This window comes from Centruroides vittatus, unplaced genomic scaffold, assembly GCF_030686945.1.
Source record: "Centruroides vittatus isolate TY-2023 unplaced genomic scaffold, ASM3068694v2 contig_546, whole genome shotgun sequence".
Classification (NCBI taxonomy): Eukaryota; Metazoa; Arthropoda; class Arachnida; order Scorpiones; family Buthidae; genus Centruroides; species Centruroides vittatus.
The window spans coordinates 172,313-190,246 of record NW_027122322.1 but is presented as its reverse complement, the minus strand read 5'-3'; the positions used below and the strand labels follow the sequence as shown (position 1 = coordinate 190,246).

The following is a 17,934-nucleotide window of genomic DNA, read 5'->3' as shown; positions in this document are numbered from 1 at the left end:
TACTTGTTCTGTTTCATGATTTTGATGTCTGTAAGTGGGTTGTTTCTAGTCTCTAAAAATATGTTTTGCTGGACAAAATTGCATAATGGAAGCCTTCTTTACAGTACTACAGTACTAAAATAAAATATTTCACTTAATTGCTTCCTGGTGTTTAAGTGAGCAGGGGATTGTTTACATGATTGATTATGTGAGCATTTACAGTAAATTGCTGAATTTTCAAAATTTTGGATCAATAGATAAATTATTTACAGTTTTAATCAAAATATATTAAACTGTATTTGTGTATTATGTATACATTTGCATTTCTTGAACTATTTTGTTTATTTTATTTACGAAAAAAGTTTTGTTCATTTTAATATTTGCATTGCAATCATTATTATTTTAAAAATTCTCAAAATTTTGATATTTTCTACAAACTATTTACATTGACCAAATGATTTAATTAAAATTTTTCTGTTTGTGTAAATTATTATATATTCTGATACTATGACACGTATAATAAAAATTACATAAATAAATATTATTGCTGTATTATATATATAAAATCTTTGTAATTTATTTATGATAAATGCATTTTTAAATTTTTTAAAATAATTTTAGAATGGTAATTGTCTGAATTAAGTTGAACATGATAGAATTCAATTATAATTTAGTTAGATTTGAATTCAACAAGATAAATTATTTAGAAGTTTTTAATTTAAGAATAGATAATCCACTTATAGAAAAGTATCATAATGTACAGTGTTGTGTAGAAGACTTTTTATTAATTATTCTGTAAAAGAAAAATTAATGAATTATTATTTAATAAAATTTATTTTTTAATTTTATGAACCTTATACAGGTAGTCCCCCACTTATGATGAACTGTTCTGACAAAAATAATGGTGATAATGGGTTAAAATTTAAAATATTTGTTCCCATACACTAATTTTGGCGACCATAAATACAGATGGTCATAAGTTGGAGACTAACTGTATATTTTTATATTTTATTTGGATTAACATTTATATTCAAATTTATAACTTTAGCAATATCTCAAACTTCAAAGAGAACAGTTGAGCTATAAAGAATTATATAACAACCTTTATCAGAAAATTACCAGTGGAGTTATCAGTGAGATTTCTCTTAAACAAAAGTGGTCGTTATTACAACATAAATGGCAGCGGGTCAATAACGATTTATTGCGATGGAGATGGAAGTTAGACAGTTCTCTACCCGGGAAACTTGGTCAAATTGGTGAATGGTTGAATCAAGCAGAGCAATATTTATCCAAAGATATGCTTCCTGCAGGAAAAGAAGAAGATATGCCACAAATTGTAAGCATGAAACTTGAAGAACATAAAGTAAGTTAATTTTTAATGTATTAAAATAAAGGAACTAACAAATATGTAATTCAAAATTTATATTTTATTTAAATTTATAGTCATTTTTTCGAGATTTAGATAATATTCAACAAACATTTAAGCAACTAAAAGTTTCTCCAGAAGCATCATTCGTTTTACCTGAACATTTGCAAGATCTCAGTGAACGTTTAGATAGGGTTTCTAATTTAGCTAGTCAACGTCTTTCAAAATTAGAATATGAAGATCACAAATATCGCATACTGATACTTTTATCAACTATTGAAACAAAACTAAAACACTGGAATAATAAACTTGGAAATCAAGCTCAAGTTGATAAAATGATTAGTGAATATAAGGTAAATTTAAATAATTTTTATATAAATTTACATATATTTAAAGTATTGAATTTAAAAATGTAATTTTTTTTATTATATTAGGATTTTGTTGAGAAGAGAAATGTTTATCAGGAATTTGAAAAAAATTTTGCAGATCTGAAAAGGGAATCAAATAATTATCAGAAAGGAGGAACACTTGGTAATTTACTTATTAATTGAATTTATTAAAATGTTAATTTATAAATTATCTATAATAATTATGTATCAAATATAATGAAAATGTATTCAGATTTTTTATACACAAGATCTTATATTAATAATTATATTTAAGGATTGGATAAACAAGGTGCATCATTTCAAATGGCATTTTAAAATTTTTGGGCCATCTGTGCTATTCAATTAATATTGTGAAGAACTGTCATAATAAAATATTTTTATCAAACAAACTGCCAGATTCTTTTATTCGGTTTAAAAACTACTCATAAAAACTGTTTGACAAGTGACATAAAATTTTCACATCAGCAAAAAATTTTACCTAAAGCACATAAAAATGGAATGTATAAATACACCAACCTGATACATTCCTACTACAATTTGAAAGTTTTTGTACATTCATTAAAATTATTTGCTAGTGTGAAAAGTAAGGTTATTTTTTATACCTTTTTAGGGCTATAAGGCTAAATAATTACTAAGTAATTTATTTAGCCTTATGCCTCCTGCCAAATTATTAGTAATTAGTAATTATATAATATACACTTTTTAAATATTCATTAAATTTTCAGAGGCATATTATCTTTTAGCTATGTAATTTCTGAGGCTTCTTAACTAGGCCCTAGATGTGCACCTGTTGTGTAATCCTGTACTGGTCCATGCCTAAAGATGGATCCTTAACTAGATCAGAAACATTAGCATTATTTAAATTTATGCTTAATTAATCAATGTACAGTACCATTAACATTAATTCAGCTATAATAACAAATAAATTTTTAATTATCATATTTTTTAAAAATGCATTTAGTATATTATTACTTCAATAATGATGGGATTCTTTAAAATTAGAAATTGCTTACCATGGTTTAATTATATAAATTAAACTTTGATTACTGTATAATAATTTTTTACCTGTTCATTTTTTAATCTCTTAATTGAAATCAAATAATTATATTTTGTTTAATCATTATTTATTTTTATAAATCTTAAATTTAATAAGGTTATTTAAAATGTAGATTTCAGAGAAATTGAAACTATGAAGAAATTTCTGTCAGAAATAAATGAGAAATGGAAAAGATTTTCGGTGGAGCTTCGTTCTGTTGGAACTAAATTAAATGATGCTTTTGCTCATTGGGATCAATATAATGCAAATATGCCTTCAATGCTTTCTTGGTTAGATAATGCAGAAAAGATTATAAATAGTACTGAAGATGAAAAATTAGTAAGTTTATTTACTTTTAGTCGAACCTTATTTAGAAGTAGCTTATTGAAATACATTGCTCCCTGATAATGCTATCAATTACTTGTATATTGTAATTTGGACTTCTGTCTGTGGCTCTTTCTTCCTTCCATTTTATTTAACGTAATGCTAAGAAAACTTTTCATGTTACTGCTCTAGGTCTTGCATTACAAAAGAGCTAGTTCAAGGCCCAGAGCAGATGCATGTGAGTAGTTCTTACTTAAATTATGCTTACAGTTTAAATATATACCACACACAAAAAATTTCTGTTGCACAATGGAATTCTTTGTTGATCAATTTATTTCACATCAGTTTTTTTTTTATGTTCAAAAATGTTCCATACGTAGTAAAGTTTATTGTGTTCAATAGTAAAAAGATTAGACAAAATAATTTAGTTGATTAAAGAATTAGTAAATTTGAGAGTAATTAGAAAATTTCTTGTTCGTCTTTCGTAGGGTAGTTTATCTTATAACAATAACATGGGTCAGAATTTGCCCCCTGATTCTTGCATTATAACTGGGAAGCAGTGTAAATTATTATTAAATGTTTAAGAACTGAAAATAGGTTATAAATTTTTGCTTTTGTTGTTAATGTTTGTATATATATTATATAATACAATAAATTAATGTAACTTTACTATAATTAGCATTTAATACTGTTTCTGAAATACATTTTATAATTAGAAATAATGTTCAATAAAATTTTCTATAATTATGAAATAAAATTTGATTTAAAAAGCAGAAAAATTTTTTATTCATCATTGAGACAGTTATATATAAGTTTAAAAATTTCTATTAAAGGAATTTTTTCAAGATTTCTCTTCATGGCAAAATAAAAAGGAATTGTTGGTACAGTCTGGAGAATACTTATGTCACGTATGCAAAGACATTATTACCAGAGACATCCAAAAGCATATTAGTGAGATAAAGAATCGATGGGATAAATTATATTTAAAAGTAAGTACTACAGGCTTAGTTTATGTAATAAGAAGAAAGAGTATATCATAATCATAAATCTACCTCACATAAATCACATTTATAATATGATGTATATTAAAATTAGTTTAATAATTTATAGATGAAAGTATGGAAATTTTATTTAATGTAAATATATATGAATTAGATGAAAAATATTCATAGCTTCAATATATATGTGAATAAAATATGCAAATAATATAATAATTTTGAAACAGTATTGCAACTCAGACAACTAAGTACAAAGTGTTACATTGAAAATCCAATGTGTTAGAATTTTATTTAAATTAAATAATAATCTACAACAATTTTGGACTATAGGTAATAAGTGACAACATGTCTGTATGTAATCTGATTTAAGAACCTTTGATTTAATTAGTCTAACTCAAAAAGTTTTTAGCATAATGTTTGATATTATGATGATAATGCACAGAATTTACCAGTTTTGATGCACAACTGATCTCAACAGAATTTAATATCCTATTATTTTCTGAATGTGAATAATTTTTAATAGAACTCAATTTTTATTTATATTGCTCTGTTGATTACTAAAACATGTTGAATGTATCTTATTTGTATAAATCATAAGATGTTTATGTTTCAACTTGAAAAATAAACATCTTAAAGACGATTGATTATTTTTCTACTTGATTATGTATAAAAAATTAGGGCTGTTAATTGATTAAAAATTTTGAAATTCTATTTTCAAAATATGAATTTATGTGATTTTATAAAAATTAATTAAGTTTTATTGATCTTTTTAAAATTTATTGATTATTAAATTAAAGATTATTTAAATCATAAATAAATTATAATTGTGTCTTTTAGTCCATTGACTATTTTACTTCTTTATTTATTATTTTATTAAATATGTAAACTGTATGAATTTTTAAGGTTAAAGAATATGTGAATGCTGGCGAAACACTTTTGGTACGCAGAAAATTTCAGAGAGAATTGGAAGAATTGCAGCAAAAACTGCAAGCAATTGAATTAATTTTAGGAACAACAGTACCATGTACACCATCTGAATTAAATAAATACTTTACAGAATTGAAGGTATTTATACATTTTATCAAATTTATATATTTTAAATCAGTAAAAACATCTATCACTTTTCAGTTATATTTTATGAATTGTTAAATGTTAAATATATTTTAACATTTAATGATTTAGCATGTATGGTTGATATTTTAACAGTTACTTTTTTTTTTCTTTTAAACAATTTTGATGGATTCAAACTTTTTAGATTTTTTCTTCTTGCTACTTCTTTTACTTTTTAGCACAGATGCTCTTGTACTTCTGCCTCTTGCAATCTTCATTCTTTTCAATGTTCCTTCACATACTGTGTCTCTATATTCTTAACTCTTTGCTGCCCTTTACCTTTATAAGAACATTGTTCATACTTCAATATTAGGAGATATCTTGGCATATCTCAACTCATCATTCAGACTAGCATCTAATGTTTGATTGAAAACACTGGGTTTTTCCAATTGAGAAGTACAGTGCTTTCCTTCAATACAGCCTCATCGTGATTCAACTTTTCACTTATTGCAATTTGGAGAATTGCTCATCATGCTTCTTGATATGTAGAAAGCAATAAATGAACTTTGTTTCTTGCTTTCTACATGTCATGAAGCAACATGAGCAATTCTTCAAATTATGTAATATGACTTAAATATATAAATAAATCAAAATTATTTGGTATCTATATAAATTTTTTAACATTAGGTGCATATGAAAGAAATTTGTTATTTTAAAAAAAATAAATGATACTTTTTAGCCAGAACTTAGTATCAAGTAAATTTTCTAATGATTATGATACTCAAAAGTCATTTACTGATTTTGCCTAGTTATAAAAATGTAATTTTAATTTTACAATTATTAATTTAATTGAAAATATTTTTATTCACAGAATTTACAGAAAGAGGCAGAAAACTGTGATATTTTATATAACAACATAACAACAAAAGTTCAAACAATTATACGCACAATGCCACAACCAAAAGTGCAAACCTTGATGAATTTATTGAAAAAGGTTTCATTTATACATTTGAATTATATATATTTATATATATATATATATATATTTTAAAATACTGATTACTGATTTAGATTTAATTTTCAGGAAAAAGAACACATTGTAACAATTAAAGCAAAAATCTCATCTCGTCTACAAGCTATTCAGCAAATTTTAAATTCTCAGAATGCTTGGGAAAGTGGAATAAATGAAATTTATTTATGGTTAAATGAAGCAGAGAATTTAATATCTACATATGTTATTCCTGATTCTCAACAACAAATTGCAACACAGTTAGGAAAACATAAGGTATTTAATTTTTGTGTTAATCTGCAAGTATTTAAAATTAAATAAATGCAGTTGACAATCATATATTTAGAACTAGTGTCCATGGAATATTTAGTCATTGTTTTTCAAGATCAAATATTTAAATAAACTTGTATAACAAAAAGTTCAGGAATTTAGCATTTAAAATAATAATAATTGCAAGAATTTTCTGTTATAGCAGATAATAAGCAGGTCGTTGATTTACGCTTATTTATTAATGAACAAACAGACTTTCCCATAGAAGGTATACACACGTGACAAAGTACATGTACAGTTATATAATTTGCTCTTTGTATCGTAAAGATAGAGACGAAAGAAATTTAAGACAAATGATTTATAACTTAACAAAAGTGGTATTATGACACCACATTGTGAAAAGATTTGAACTCTAACATTTTTTTTATTAATATGACTTAATTTTTAAAAAATAATCTTATTCCAAAGAATTTAAAAAGTTATTCAAATATTAAATCAAAAATGTTATTTTTATTATCATTATTTTTATTTTTAATGCACATAAATACAAATATGCTGAAAAGACTCATCAGTTTACTTATACATAGTAAAAAAACCATTAGTAAACTAGATGTAAATTGCTAAAACATATAGCTATACTCTGCTATATTATAATTTTCTGTGTAGAAAAATTGCAAACCTGTTTAGATATAGATTTCAAATTATGTTATAGGTAAATTGTTAAATTTTCAATAATATTCAAAATCACAATATACATTTTAATGTATAAAAGATTTACATCACATTCAATCTTTCTGGAATGTAATGATTATATTAATGACATAACATTGTTAAATATGAAAATGATAAATATGTAAAATTTATGGTTTCTAAAATTGATTATCAAATGTTTGATGATATCTCAAGTTTCTACTTGTTACTATAAAACTTTATTCTTGTAAATAATTTTCATGTTACTTGTAATATTATCATAAAAAGATCTATTATTATGGATAATAATATAGAATAAACTTAGAAAATTTACAGAAAATTTTCAGTGGACGAACTGTAAAAGTGTCCCTTCATACACCATCAGGAAATAACAATTTCATGGCAGAGTTGACCTTTATTTGGAGTCTTCTGGTCCACCTCGACATGCAAAATGTTACAATCTTTCCTATGGCAGCGGCATAGACATTTATAAAAATTATACATTTAATAAAAACTAATTGTTCCACCAAAAAACTTTTTTATTAAATATAGAAGTATATTATTAATGATAATGTACTTTATGTAGTAAGTTATATTTCCACAGAAAAGTGTAAAGAAGAAATAAATTTTGAAAGAATGTAGTGTATTGAATAATAACAGAATGAGAAAAGACTGAATTATTTTCTGTAGGAAATATGTTTAAAAATATGATAGAATAACACAAATCAAATATAGTTTAATTACTTGTAAATGAAATTTGTTGTCAATAAAATTTATGATTAACTTCTTAAAATTTTTTGATGATTTATGAAATTATTTAAAACTTTTTCAGACATTCTTTTCCAAAACTACTTATTATAAAAATATGATTGAGACAAAAAGGAAAATCATTTCTGATATTGTAGAACAAGCCACGAGATCTGGTGGAATTGATACATCTCATTTACAGCAGCAAATGACAGCACTAAGTACTAGGTTTGAGGTAATTATTTAAATGAGTTATTCCAATAAAATTAATTCATAAATTAGTTACATCAACATATTCATTTAATTAAATTATGTACTTTAAATAGAGTTGTGTAGCTCTATCACAGCAATGGGAAGATGCAATGAAAGAAGCTGGATGTAGATGGCAGAAATATTATGATAAGGAAAGAGCTTTAAAACAATGGCTCGATAATGCTGAAAATATAATTAATGAACCTATAACGGATCATCATCGTCTTGAAACTAGAAAGGTAAATACCTTTTTACATTATAAAATTTTTTAAGAATGAATATTACAAATTCCTATAAAAATTCTCTGATGGTTGCTGGTTAATGCTAATGTTAATGATTTTTATAATCTTTATATTCATACTTTAAACATGCATATTTAAAATTAAGAATATGATTTCTCTACAGTTCTAATATAAATTATTCCTTAAATATACATAGCTTTGTTGATAGTTCAGTCAGGACCAAGTTGATAAATTTTTATATTTTTTTCTTTAAAATAAAACAAAAAATCATTGAATTCAAATAATTGTTTAATAGGAAATTGTTTCCTAGACTATTGTAACTGTAAAAGTCTGAAGAAATTATGTAAATCAATGTTTGTTTTTTAATATCTAACTTTTAATTTTTGAATTTTGCCAGAAAGTCTTTTGACAGAAAATTTTTATGACTTGTTTTTAATTGATTAAGATATCTTGTCATTTAATTTATTTATTGATTTTTGATTAATTTAAGTGAGGAGGAAATTAAAATTATTTATTTAAATACAGTCAAACCTTGTTGTTATATTATTGGTTTATGCAAAATCTGTATTAATGCAAAGTAGTGTTGTAGTCTCTTAGACAAGGTTAAGAAGTTTTATTAATACAAAATATCAGTTCATACATAATACAAAGCATATCGTGGTTCCACAAATTCAATAAAGATTACATTATGTCATTTAATGCAATCCCTGAAGTCCCTGAACCAAATTGGAAACACACAAGCCACATCATGACCAAGGGCATGAATCACATTAACAATGTTAACTTCAATTTAAAAATTTATTCTCTTTTATATTTGTTGCTTTTCATGATGTGACAATGCCTAATGATTAGTTAAGACAGTTGATGTGTATGCAATGGAAATTGGAAGTTAATAGGATTGGGAAATTTTCAAATAAAAATCTGTAGTTTTAAGAAATAGATTTTATTTTTAGTTGTTTTAAAGTTAAAAACAAACTGTTTTTATTGAAATTTAAGCAAATAAGTTATTTTTAAATTTGTAAAATTATTTATATATCCAGTTCTGGGATTTGATTTTGGCAGCTAGGTTTGCCTGTTATATCTAGTAGCTTTAATTATCACTCTACTGACTCTAATTGATGGCAAAAAGTGAACATTGATTCTTTCTTCAGACTCCCTGTATCTCAATGAAGTATGTTTGGAGCGATGCATAAGTTTATTTATTTGTTTAAGCACATTGAAATAAGATAAAATATAATGAAATAACTAAGAGAAATTTTGGCTTTTTCAATTTATCATAAAGTTTGTTTAATACAAACTTCAATAATACAAAGTGTCAATTTTTAAATACCTTCCACTGTGTATTAATGGAGTTTGATTATATTTACTTCAAGAGAAGCATCAATCAATGCATTTTTTTAAATAACTGTACATATATAATTAATAATAGTAATAACAACAACAGTAACTTAAAATAACCTTTTAAGTTGTTATTGTCTTTACATATAATTTTTTAATTAATTTCTAAATCAAAATGTTATCATTTTTCATTTAATCTAATTATTTTACAAATAAATTTTATTATATTCAATAAAATAATTTAAACATTTAAAATTTTTCTATTTTGTTTTATAAATTAAATAATTTTTTTTTACTCTCTGCATGGATATTATATATTTATATTAGAGTTACAAGTAATTAGTTGTGTAACAAGTAATTTAAAATTAGAAATATATATAATGCAATATTTTCAATTACTATGAAATATATCTGAAATTCTCTTTACTAAAAAATTTACTTTTAGGCCTTTTTGGAAAATGCAGATGGAAATCTCTTGAAAAGCTTTATTACTGCCAGTGAAGATGTTCTTGCTACACTTCCTGATAATGCAAAATCTTCTGTTATTGAAACTGTTAATAATTTACAAGAAAGGTGGAAGGTAGGAATATTCATCAGTTTTTTACTAAAATATAAAACAAACAATCAATTATTTATTGTGACATTGTCACAATGCCAGGTTACAATTTTTAATCATATTTTTAATTTATTTAATTTAAAGTATATCCTCTTCACTTCAAATTATTTAGTTGTGGCTTGTCCCTGCATATTATACCTTTCCATTAGCAATGGAATCGTGCAAGTCTAGCTCCTTTCAGTAAAAAATTTTTTAATTGAAATAATGTGACTTCTGGTTTGCATCAGAAGTTCATATATAGTTAATTGGGCCTCCTGTCCCTAAGCTTTCCATATTTGGTCTTGAATTTCATTTATCTAACACCATTCTTATGATTAAGGAAAGACAGACAGACAGGGTTCTACAATAGGGTTTCTCAAATGGGATCCTGGGATCCCGGCTGTTTTTTTAACTTGAAAAATATCCCAGGAAATTCTTCTCATCTCAGGAAATCCCACAAATTTCTTAAAAGTCACTTTTTTCTTATTTTATGTTAAGGTTGAGGAAATTTTGCAAATAGAAAGTATAATTAACTCATAAACTGTCAGAATACATTTGTATTTATTAATTTTAAACCTACTTATTAGTTTTTTAAAATTTTTCCTTATTATGGCATCGTCACAGATTGTCAATAATCAATATGTAACCTATTTGTGACACAACTCTGAAAATTCTTTACTTGTCAGAACATGTAATATATGGAATAATTGGGCTTATGCTGTCTTAATTTTAACCATGCCCAGTAGCTTCAATAATTGCATTATGTCAGGTTGCACAAGTTGGGCAAGAATACTAATGAGTACAAAGTCTGCAAGTATGAAGTCTTCTTCATAAACCTGATTATTAATGCCAAATGAACAGCCAAATTATCAGGATATAAGCTTGATGCCGCTATTAAAGCAGCCACAGCCAAGAAAGACAAATCAAGAATACTAGAAAGCAAAAGAAGTACTTCAATCTTGAAAATGAACTAGAAATCTTTCAGGCTACAGGTGAAAAAACACAACATCTGTCTTTTCTTAAATGCATTAAAAATAATTCTACTCACAGCAATTGAATTGGAAAGGGCATTTTCGGCAGCAAGACTTTTCATTACTAAAATAAAAATCAGATTGACTGATCGGAATATTGACCATCTTTGCTTTTTAAAATCTTATTATAAAAATTTACAATAATAATTTGTATTATGTTTTATTTAAATATTGAAAATTATCTTGTAACTTAGAAGTTTGATCTAAGTTCATTTTATTCTTTAAATTTTAAACTCAATTCAAATCATTTTGCTGTTGTTGTATGCAGTTTCCAGCAAACTTTAATAAATTTTTTTTTATTTGTGAAAATTTCTATCTAATCCAAAGGTAATTTTTAATATATACCTTACACAGCATTATTCATGTGATTTTGGAGGTTGCAAAACATATTAAATTACTTTAAAAAATGAAAAATAATTATATCATTTGATTTCAAGATATTTTGTTTATCTTAAAAATAATTAATTTTATCCTGGGATCCCAGGAAACAGTTCACTTTTATCCCGGAATCCTGGGACAAGCAAAAGACCGGGAAATGAGAAACCCTATGAATGAGAATGTTTTCAAATTTTAGCCCAATTATAATAAATTATTTAATGCTGTTTATATAAGAACCAGTATTCATTTATATATAAGTTATATCATAAAATAGTGATATAACTTACCATTTTAGAAAATTCGTTAAAATTATAGTAATCGTGTTACGCGAATATGACATTTTTATTAATTTTCTGATTGTATTTGTTTATTCTTAGAATAAAAATATTTATAAAATATAAATTTAAAAATATAAAATAGATCACAAATATCATTATTTATTTTATAATAATGCTTTTTGATTTGAAATTTGTAAACGTCTTGCTTTTGAAAACTATGAATGAAAATAGATTTTAAATTGTAACTATCTTGTTTTAAACTGTTAAGTGATATTTAACAGTATAAAATAAATTTAAAATACAATTATATTTTTTGTATAACATATTAAACTTTTTTAAATTTTACTTATTTTATTTTGCTTTTTTAAAATTTTTTAAACATCAGTTTTTTATTTTTATATGCTAGATAAAAAATAATATAAAAATAAATTATTTTATATATGCTACACTTTTATCTCTGTTTAGAATTTTAATACTTTTTCAATAAATTATATTATATTGAGTTTTTCAAAAACATATTTTAACTTTATATTCTAAAGCTACACTAATAATAAAGATTGATTTAATCTACTTCAAAAACCATAAATTTGCATAAATATTTTTTTGTTTTATAAAGTAATATCTTCAAATTAATTTCTAATGTTCACAATTTTTTTATGGTTATTATGATTAAAATGAATATAACTATTCTGAACAGATAATAGATAAAATAATAATTAAAATATATGAACTTCATTATACATACATGATAACTGCTGTACAGATAGTTATAAAGTCTTGAAAGGTGTTTAATCTTACTTACAGTTTTGAAATTTTTTTTCATGTTAGTTTTCATTAAAAAAATGAAATAGGAAGAAAGTAATGAATATTATAATTTATATTTTGTAGACATTAACAAAATGTGTTTCTCAATATCTTCTACAACAAGAATTTAAATTGGTGGAGCAAGAATTTTTACATCATTTACAAGAAGTTCAAAGAGAATTGTCTTCCGAACAGCAGTGTATCGATCGTGGAGAAAAACACGAAGCTATTTTAAATCGCAACAAAGTAAATAATTTTCTTTTTTTTTCATTAACACACTATTACATTTTTGTAATTTGATTTATTTGTAATAGGACTTTTTTAATAATGGTCCAACGATTATTTCTATGCAAAAATGTCTTGAAGAGTTGCAAGGAATTTGTAACAAATATCATATTTCATTTCCTGGAGATTCTATTCTTGATAACTTTTTACAAAGGTGTCAAAAACAATATAAAGAAGCAACTGAAGAAGTAAATAAGATGCAACAGAAATTGTCTAAATTTAAGGATGAATGGAAAGAATATTGTAGAAGGTAAAATTATAAGTTCGTTTATAGTATAATTATAAAAAAATGAAATTAATATTGATTTATTGTAGATAGAACCAATTTCTTTAAACAAATTATTTATTTTAACTAAAATAAATTTTTATTACAAAATATCAAGTTATATATTTTCTTATATTAAGATTTAAATAGGGATAAAAAATAAAATTTAAATTTATTTAACAAAATTTTGTTTCTATTCTTAAAGTATGAATTATTTTTTTAATATTAAATTTTTTAAAAATAATTTTATGTTGATAAAAAGTATTTATGAAAGTAAAAAGTTCAGCAATAAGTTGCTTAACTATCACAGCAACATTTAAAACTGGGTGTGTGGCATCATCTGTTATATTTTATTTTGAAAACTTTATATTTTTAATTATTATAAAATTGTAAAAAGCTTAATTTTGAGGGTAGGGATGCATTTTATGAAAAATTGTAAATGCTAATAACATGGAAAATTGTCTTTAAGTCGACTCTACTCGAGATATGACACATGACCCCTTTATCTCTCCACCCCTCAACCTTTAACCACCAAAATTTAATAGCATTGATCTCCCTAATACACAAACCTTCCTGCAAAACTTCAGAAATTTTCAACAAAAAGCACAGGAGTTATTAAGCTTCAAAAAGGATAAATACACATGCACACACTAACACTCATAAATACAGAAAAAACCTCTGCATTTTTCACATTTCCAAATGTTCCAAGGTTCCCCGAGTCCAAAAATGTAAAAATTTTGAGAGGCCATACTTTCCCTCTATTATATATAACAGAGCCAGGAAAGTAAAAATTGTTTCTTTCAAAATCATTTTATTTTAAGTAAATAAATACATTTTGCTTAAATTATATATTATTTAAATATTGTTAATAACCACCTTTTTAAAATTATTGTTAAAATTTAGATTCAATGCCATGATAGAATGGATGGATGAAGTTGATAAAAATATATCAGCAATGATGAAAGATGTCTCAACTCTTTCTGAATTTGAAATGCTAAAAATAAAGTTTGAGGTATGCTCTTTTTTATTATTGTAATTATTTCTGATAATCTGGAAATTATTTATTATGCTTTATGCTAAATTTATGTACATGCCTTGTTATTTTGTTGCTGAAGACTTTGCTAACTAATTATAAACTGCATGATTTAAATAAATTGCAACATTTCAATATACAATATTTTATTATGACAAATTTTATTTTTATTTATAATATTATGCAATGCTTTTTTTATTTCCTGATTCTAAATGCTTTTTAATAAATCTGAAATTATAATGCTGATTTTATTTTAAGTGGTTTAATTAAATATTTATTTAGCTTCTCTGCAGCTTCCCCTTCAGTGGTTTCTGGTGACTTCTATTTTATTTTATTTTCTTTTATTTTTATTTTGCTGTGAATGCTTAAGTGTTAATTTCAATTATATTTTCTGTTCAGATTTGCAAATTTTTATTTTATTTTAAAATTGGTCTAATTTTAATTTACTTAACAGAAGACAGTTAATTTTCAATGTGTCTGGTTTATTAATTATAAGGTAATATTGATTTTAAACACATTAGTATATCATTGAAAGCTGTTTAGATGGAAATAATTTGTACACACAGAATATTTTAAGACAGTTTAACTAGATATTTTCTCGTAGTTTTTGGTTTATTAAATTTTTTGAAACATTATTAGAAAAACTTTGTAATTAGAAATAAACAACTTGAATAGGCAAATTTAAAAGTTAACAATTATAACAACATCATAATAAGGGTATTTGTGACTGTGAATTTTTCTTGCCTTTAGAAGAACTGAATTGTACAAAAGCTGTAATCTATGAACACGCAATTGACTGAATGATTTTATGAATGTAGTAATCAATCTCACCTTATAACAAAAATAATAACGACAGCAACTAAATGACATGACATAAAACAGCAAATTTATCTTATCTTCACTAGAATTTAATATGGGAATAAAGTTAATGAATGATATTGAATAGTAATCGAAAACTTTTATTGAATAATCTTTAGATATTTAGATGAAAATTTAAAATATTGAAATTTAATGTTTGATAGAAGTATCAAACAAAAAAATTTTTTAGATTGTAATTTTCATTTTATCTTTATTGGATACTTTATTGGTCAGTATTTTTGTTTTTTACGAGAATAACTTTTTGCCAGTTTTTCAAGTTATAAATATGACAATCAGTCCCACTGTCAGTGGTGTAGGGAACATAACTGGTGCCTGGGGCACGACACTTTATTGGCGCCCCCCTCCAGAAACAGATAGTTTGTCTTGGAGACCATTTGGGCGCTCTTCTGTGAGTGGCGCCCAAGGCATGATACATCCCCCTTGCCCCCCTCATTATGCCAGTGTTCACTGTTGGCAGATTTTGACATTCAGCAAACATTGTTTTGAGGCAACTTTTCATTAAGCTATTGGCTTTTGCCATAGAACCTGTACTAATGAAAATAGGGATGAAGAAAAATGATACTTTTGCTACTTTTGAGAAAACTATAAATTGTGAATATCCTTAATGATGATCAGTCAATTTCATTATTATAATCTAATCTGCAGTTTTGATATATAATATATGTTCAAAATTTTAAAGATCCAAAAATTATATGAGATAAATATCTGATTAAATTTTAAGTCCTGTACCTAATTATATACATTTTTAATTAGTAAAATTTTATTTTATTGAATAATGATATCTTCAAAAAACTTTCAGTCAGATGTTATTCTTAAAAATTGGAATATTTCAATTTTTTTTAGAAATTAATTAGAAAATAATTAACTGAGATCAAAAATTGTCAAGATTTTTGTTTCTAAAACACCAAATAAATAGATTATCAAGAGGAAAAATCTGAAGAACTGTAAATAAAGAATGTATATTAAATTTTTATTAATGCAGATGAATAATATAACAAACATTAATTACAAGTAATATAGAAGAATGGTATTGTACGAGTATAAAATTCAATACAGCTTGAACCTCATGCCAAATATCACATAAAAAGAAAGTAAAACATATATTTCCATCTATACAATTGTCTTGTAGAAAATTAACATGACTATATTCATATTTTGGTGTCAAGAAAACTGATTTGTTGGTCTATTATTACTTATTGTTACTATATATAATAAATATATCACATTTTTCAATTAATTCATTACTATGCAAATGAATTCAGACAATTTTGTTCCTATAAATATTTATTTGGAAAATTTTTAACAATTTGTTATCCAATTTATCTAAATTAAGCAAGTTAAAATACTAAATATCTTACATATGTTAAAGTATTTGTATATGTAAGTTGTGTATGTGAATAATTATGAACTATCGACTATTAAACTTTCATAGATAAAATCTTGATTTCCATGAAAATTATAATGTGATTATGATTCTGTGAACAAATTTGTAAAGCAAGGTTCTTGTGGACATTTTAATAATACTTATACAATAAGGACAAGAAGCAACTAATATAATGCGATTCTGTTGTAAATAGTATTGCTATGAAAATTACTAGATTAGTTTCTTGCTAATGAATTGGACAATATGATCATAACGTGAAACAATGTCTTATAATGATAAAGAATTTATTAAAATTTTATTTAATCTGTGTTCAGAAACCAAATAAAATAAGTATTTATTTTCAGAGTAATTTTTAGTCATCAAATATTACCATAGATGTTTCTATAATAAGCTAAAATATTCTTTTAGTTAGCAGAAAATTATGATGCCTTCAAAAATAATTTTAAAGAAAATTTATAAAAAAGAAAATAATAAATTTAACAAAATTTTACATGAATTGGACTCAGCAGACTGGAAAAATTAATATTTTTTTAGTTTATATTGCAGGAGTACATAGAATTTTATCAACTTAATGCCAGTTTTATTATTACCAGTGTGTAGCCAATGTTACTAAATGTCATTTGGTTATATCAGTCATTAATTGTCTTTCTGTATCTTTGAGAATATGTAGAAGTTGCTATAATAATGTTTAGATAACATCTGAATGAAAAAAAAAAAAAACCAGAATAATTTTGTATATGTGTTTAAAATCAATCTTATTTTTACTATAATAGTTGTATGAGATTAGATTCTTTGAATTAAAAATGCTTTTATCAAAGGAAATCTGCAATGAAGTAGACAGTCATCAAGAAGATCTGAATTGGCTGATGAAGGAATTTAATATTTTATCATCTAAATTATCTAAAACTGAAACCAAAGAAGAAAAACAAAGATTAGATGCATTAACTGCTCGCTATAAAACACTTATTCCTGAAATTGAAGCAACAGTAGTAGTTACGGAGACTGTTTATAAATGTTTCATCTATCGTGAAGAAGTACAAGAAGTAACTAAATGGCTACATCAAATACAAGAAGCAACAGATAGCATTGAAAAAGTTCAATATGATAACAGGAAGAATTTACAAGATGCTATTGAACAACAGAAGGTAAGAGTACTGAATTCTTTATATTGTGATACAATTATTTATAATATTGTCCATAATTTTATATTGTGATTTCTGTGTATCTGTAATAACTGATTGAAATTTTAGTTTCAACTTTTTGCTAATTTTTTAATTTTCTCCATATCCTAATAGTTTAAATAGTTAATAAA

General features: G+C 24.4%; 1 protein-coding gene across 1 annotated transcript in view; it reads left to right on the top strand.

The window, feature by feature from the left end:
• LOC136978534 (muscle-specific protein 300 kDa-like) overlaps positions 1 to 17,934 on the top strand; it is a 232,983-nt gene that overhangs the window by 64,854 nt on the left and 150,195 nt on the right. Inside the window, 15 exon segments of the mRNA XM_067274254.1 lie at positions 1,028 to 1,342; positions 1,423 to 1,698; positions 1,780 to 1,876; positions 2,904 to 3,109; positions 3,928 to 4,083; positions 4,996 to 5,157; positions 6,014 to 6,136; positions 6,227 to 6,427; positions 7,944 to 8,093; positions 8,185 to 8,349; positions 10,136 to 10,270; positions 12,861 to 13,022; positions 13,091 to 13,311; positions 14,230 to 14,338; positions 17,441 to 17,767. Of these exon segments, the coding sequence (XP_067130355.1) occupies positions 1,028 to 1,342; positions 1,423 to 1,698; positions 1,780 to 1,876; positions 2,904 to 3,109; positions 3,928 to 4,083; positions 4,996 to 5,157; positions 6,014 to 6,136; positions 6,227 to 6,427; positions 7,944 to 8,093; positions 8,185 to 8,349; positions 10,136 to 10,270; positions 12,861 to 13,022; positions 13,091 to 13,311; positions 14,230 to 14,338; positions 17,441 to 17,767 (2,805 nt within the window).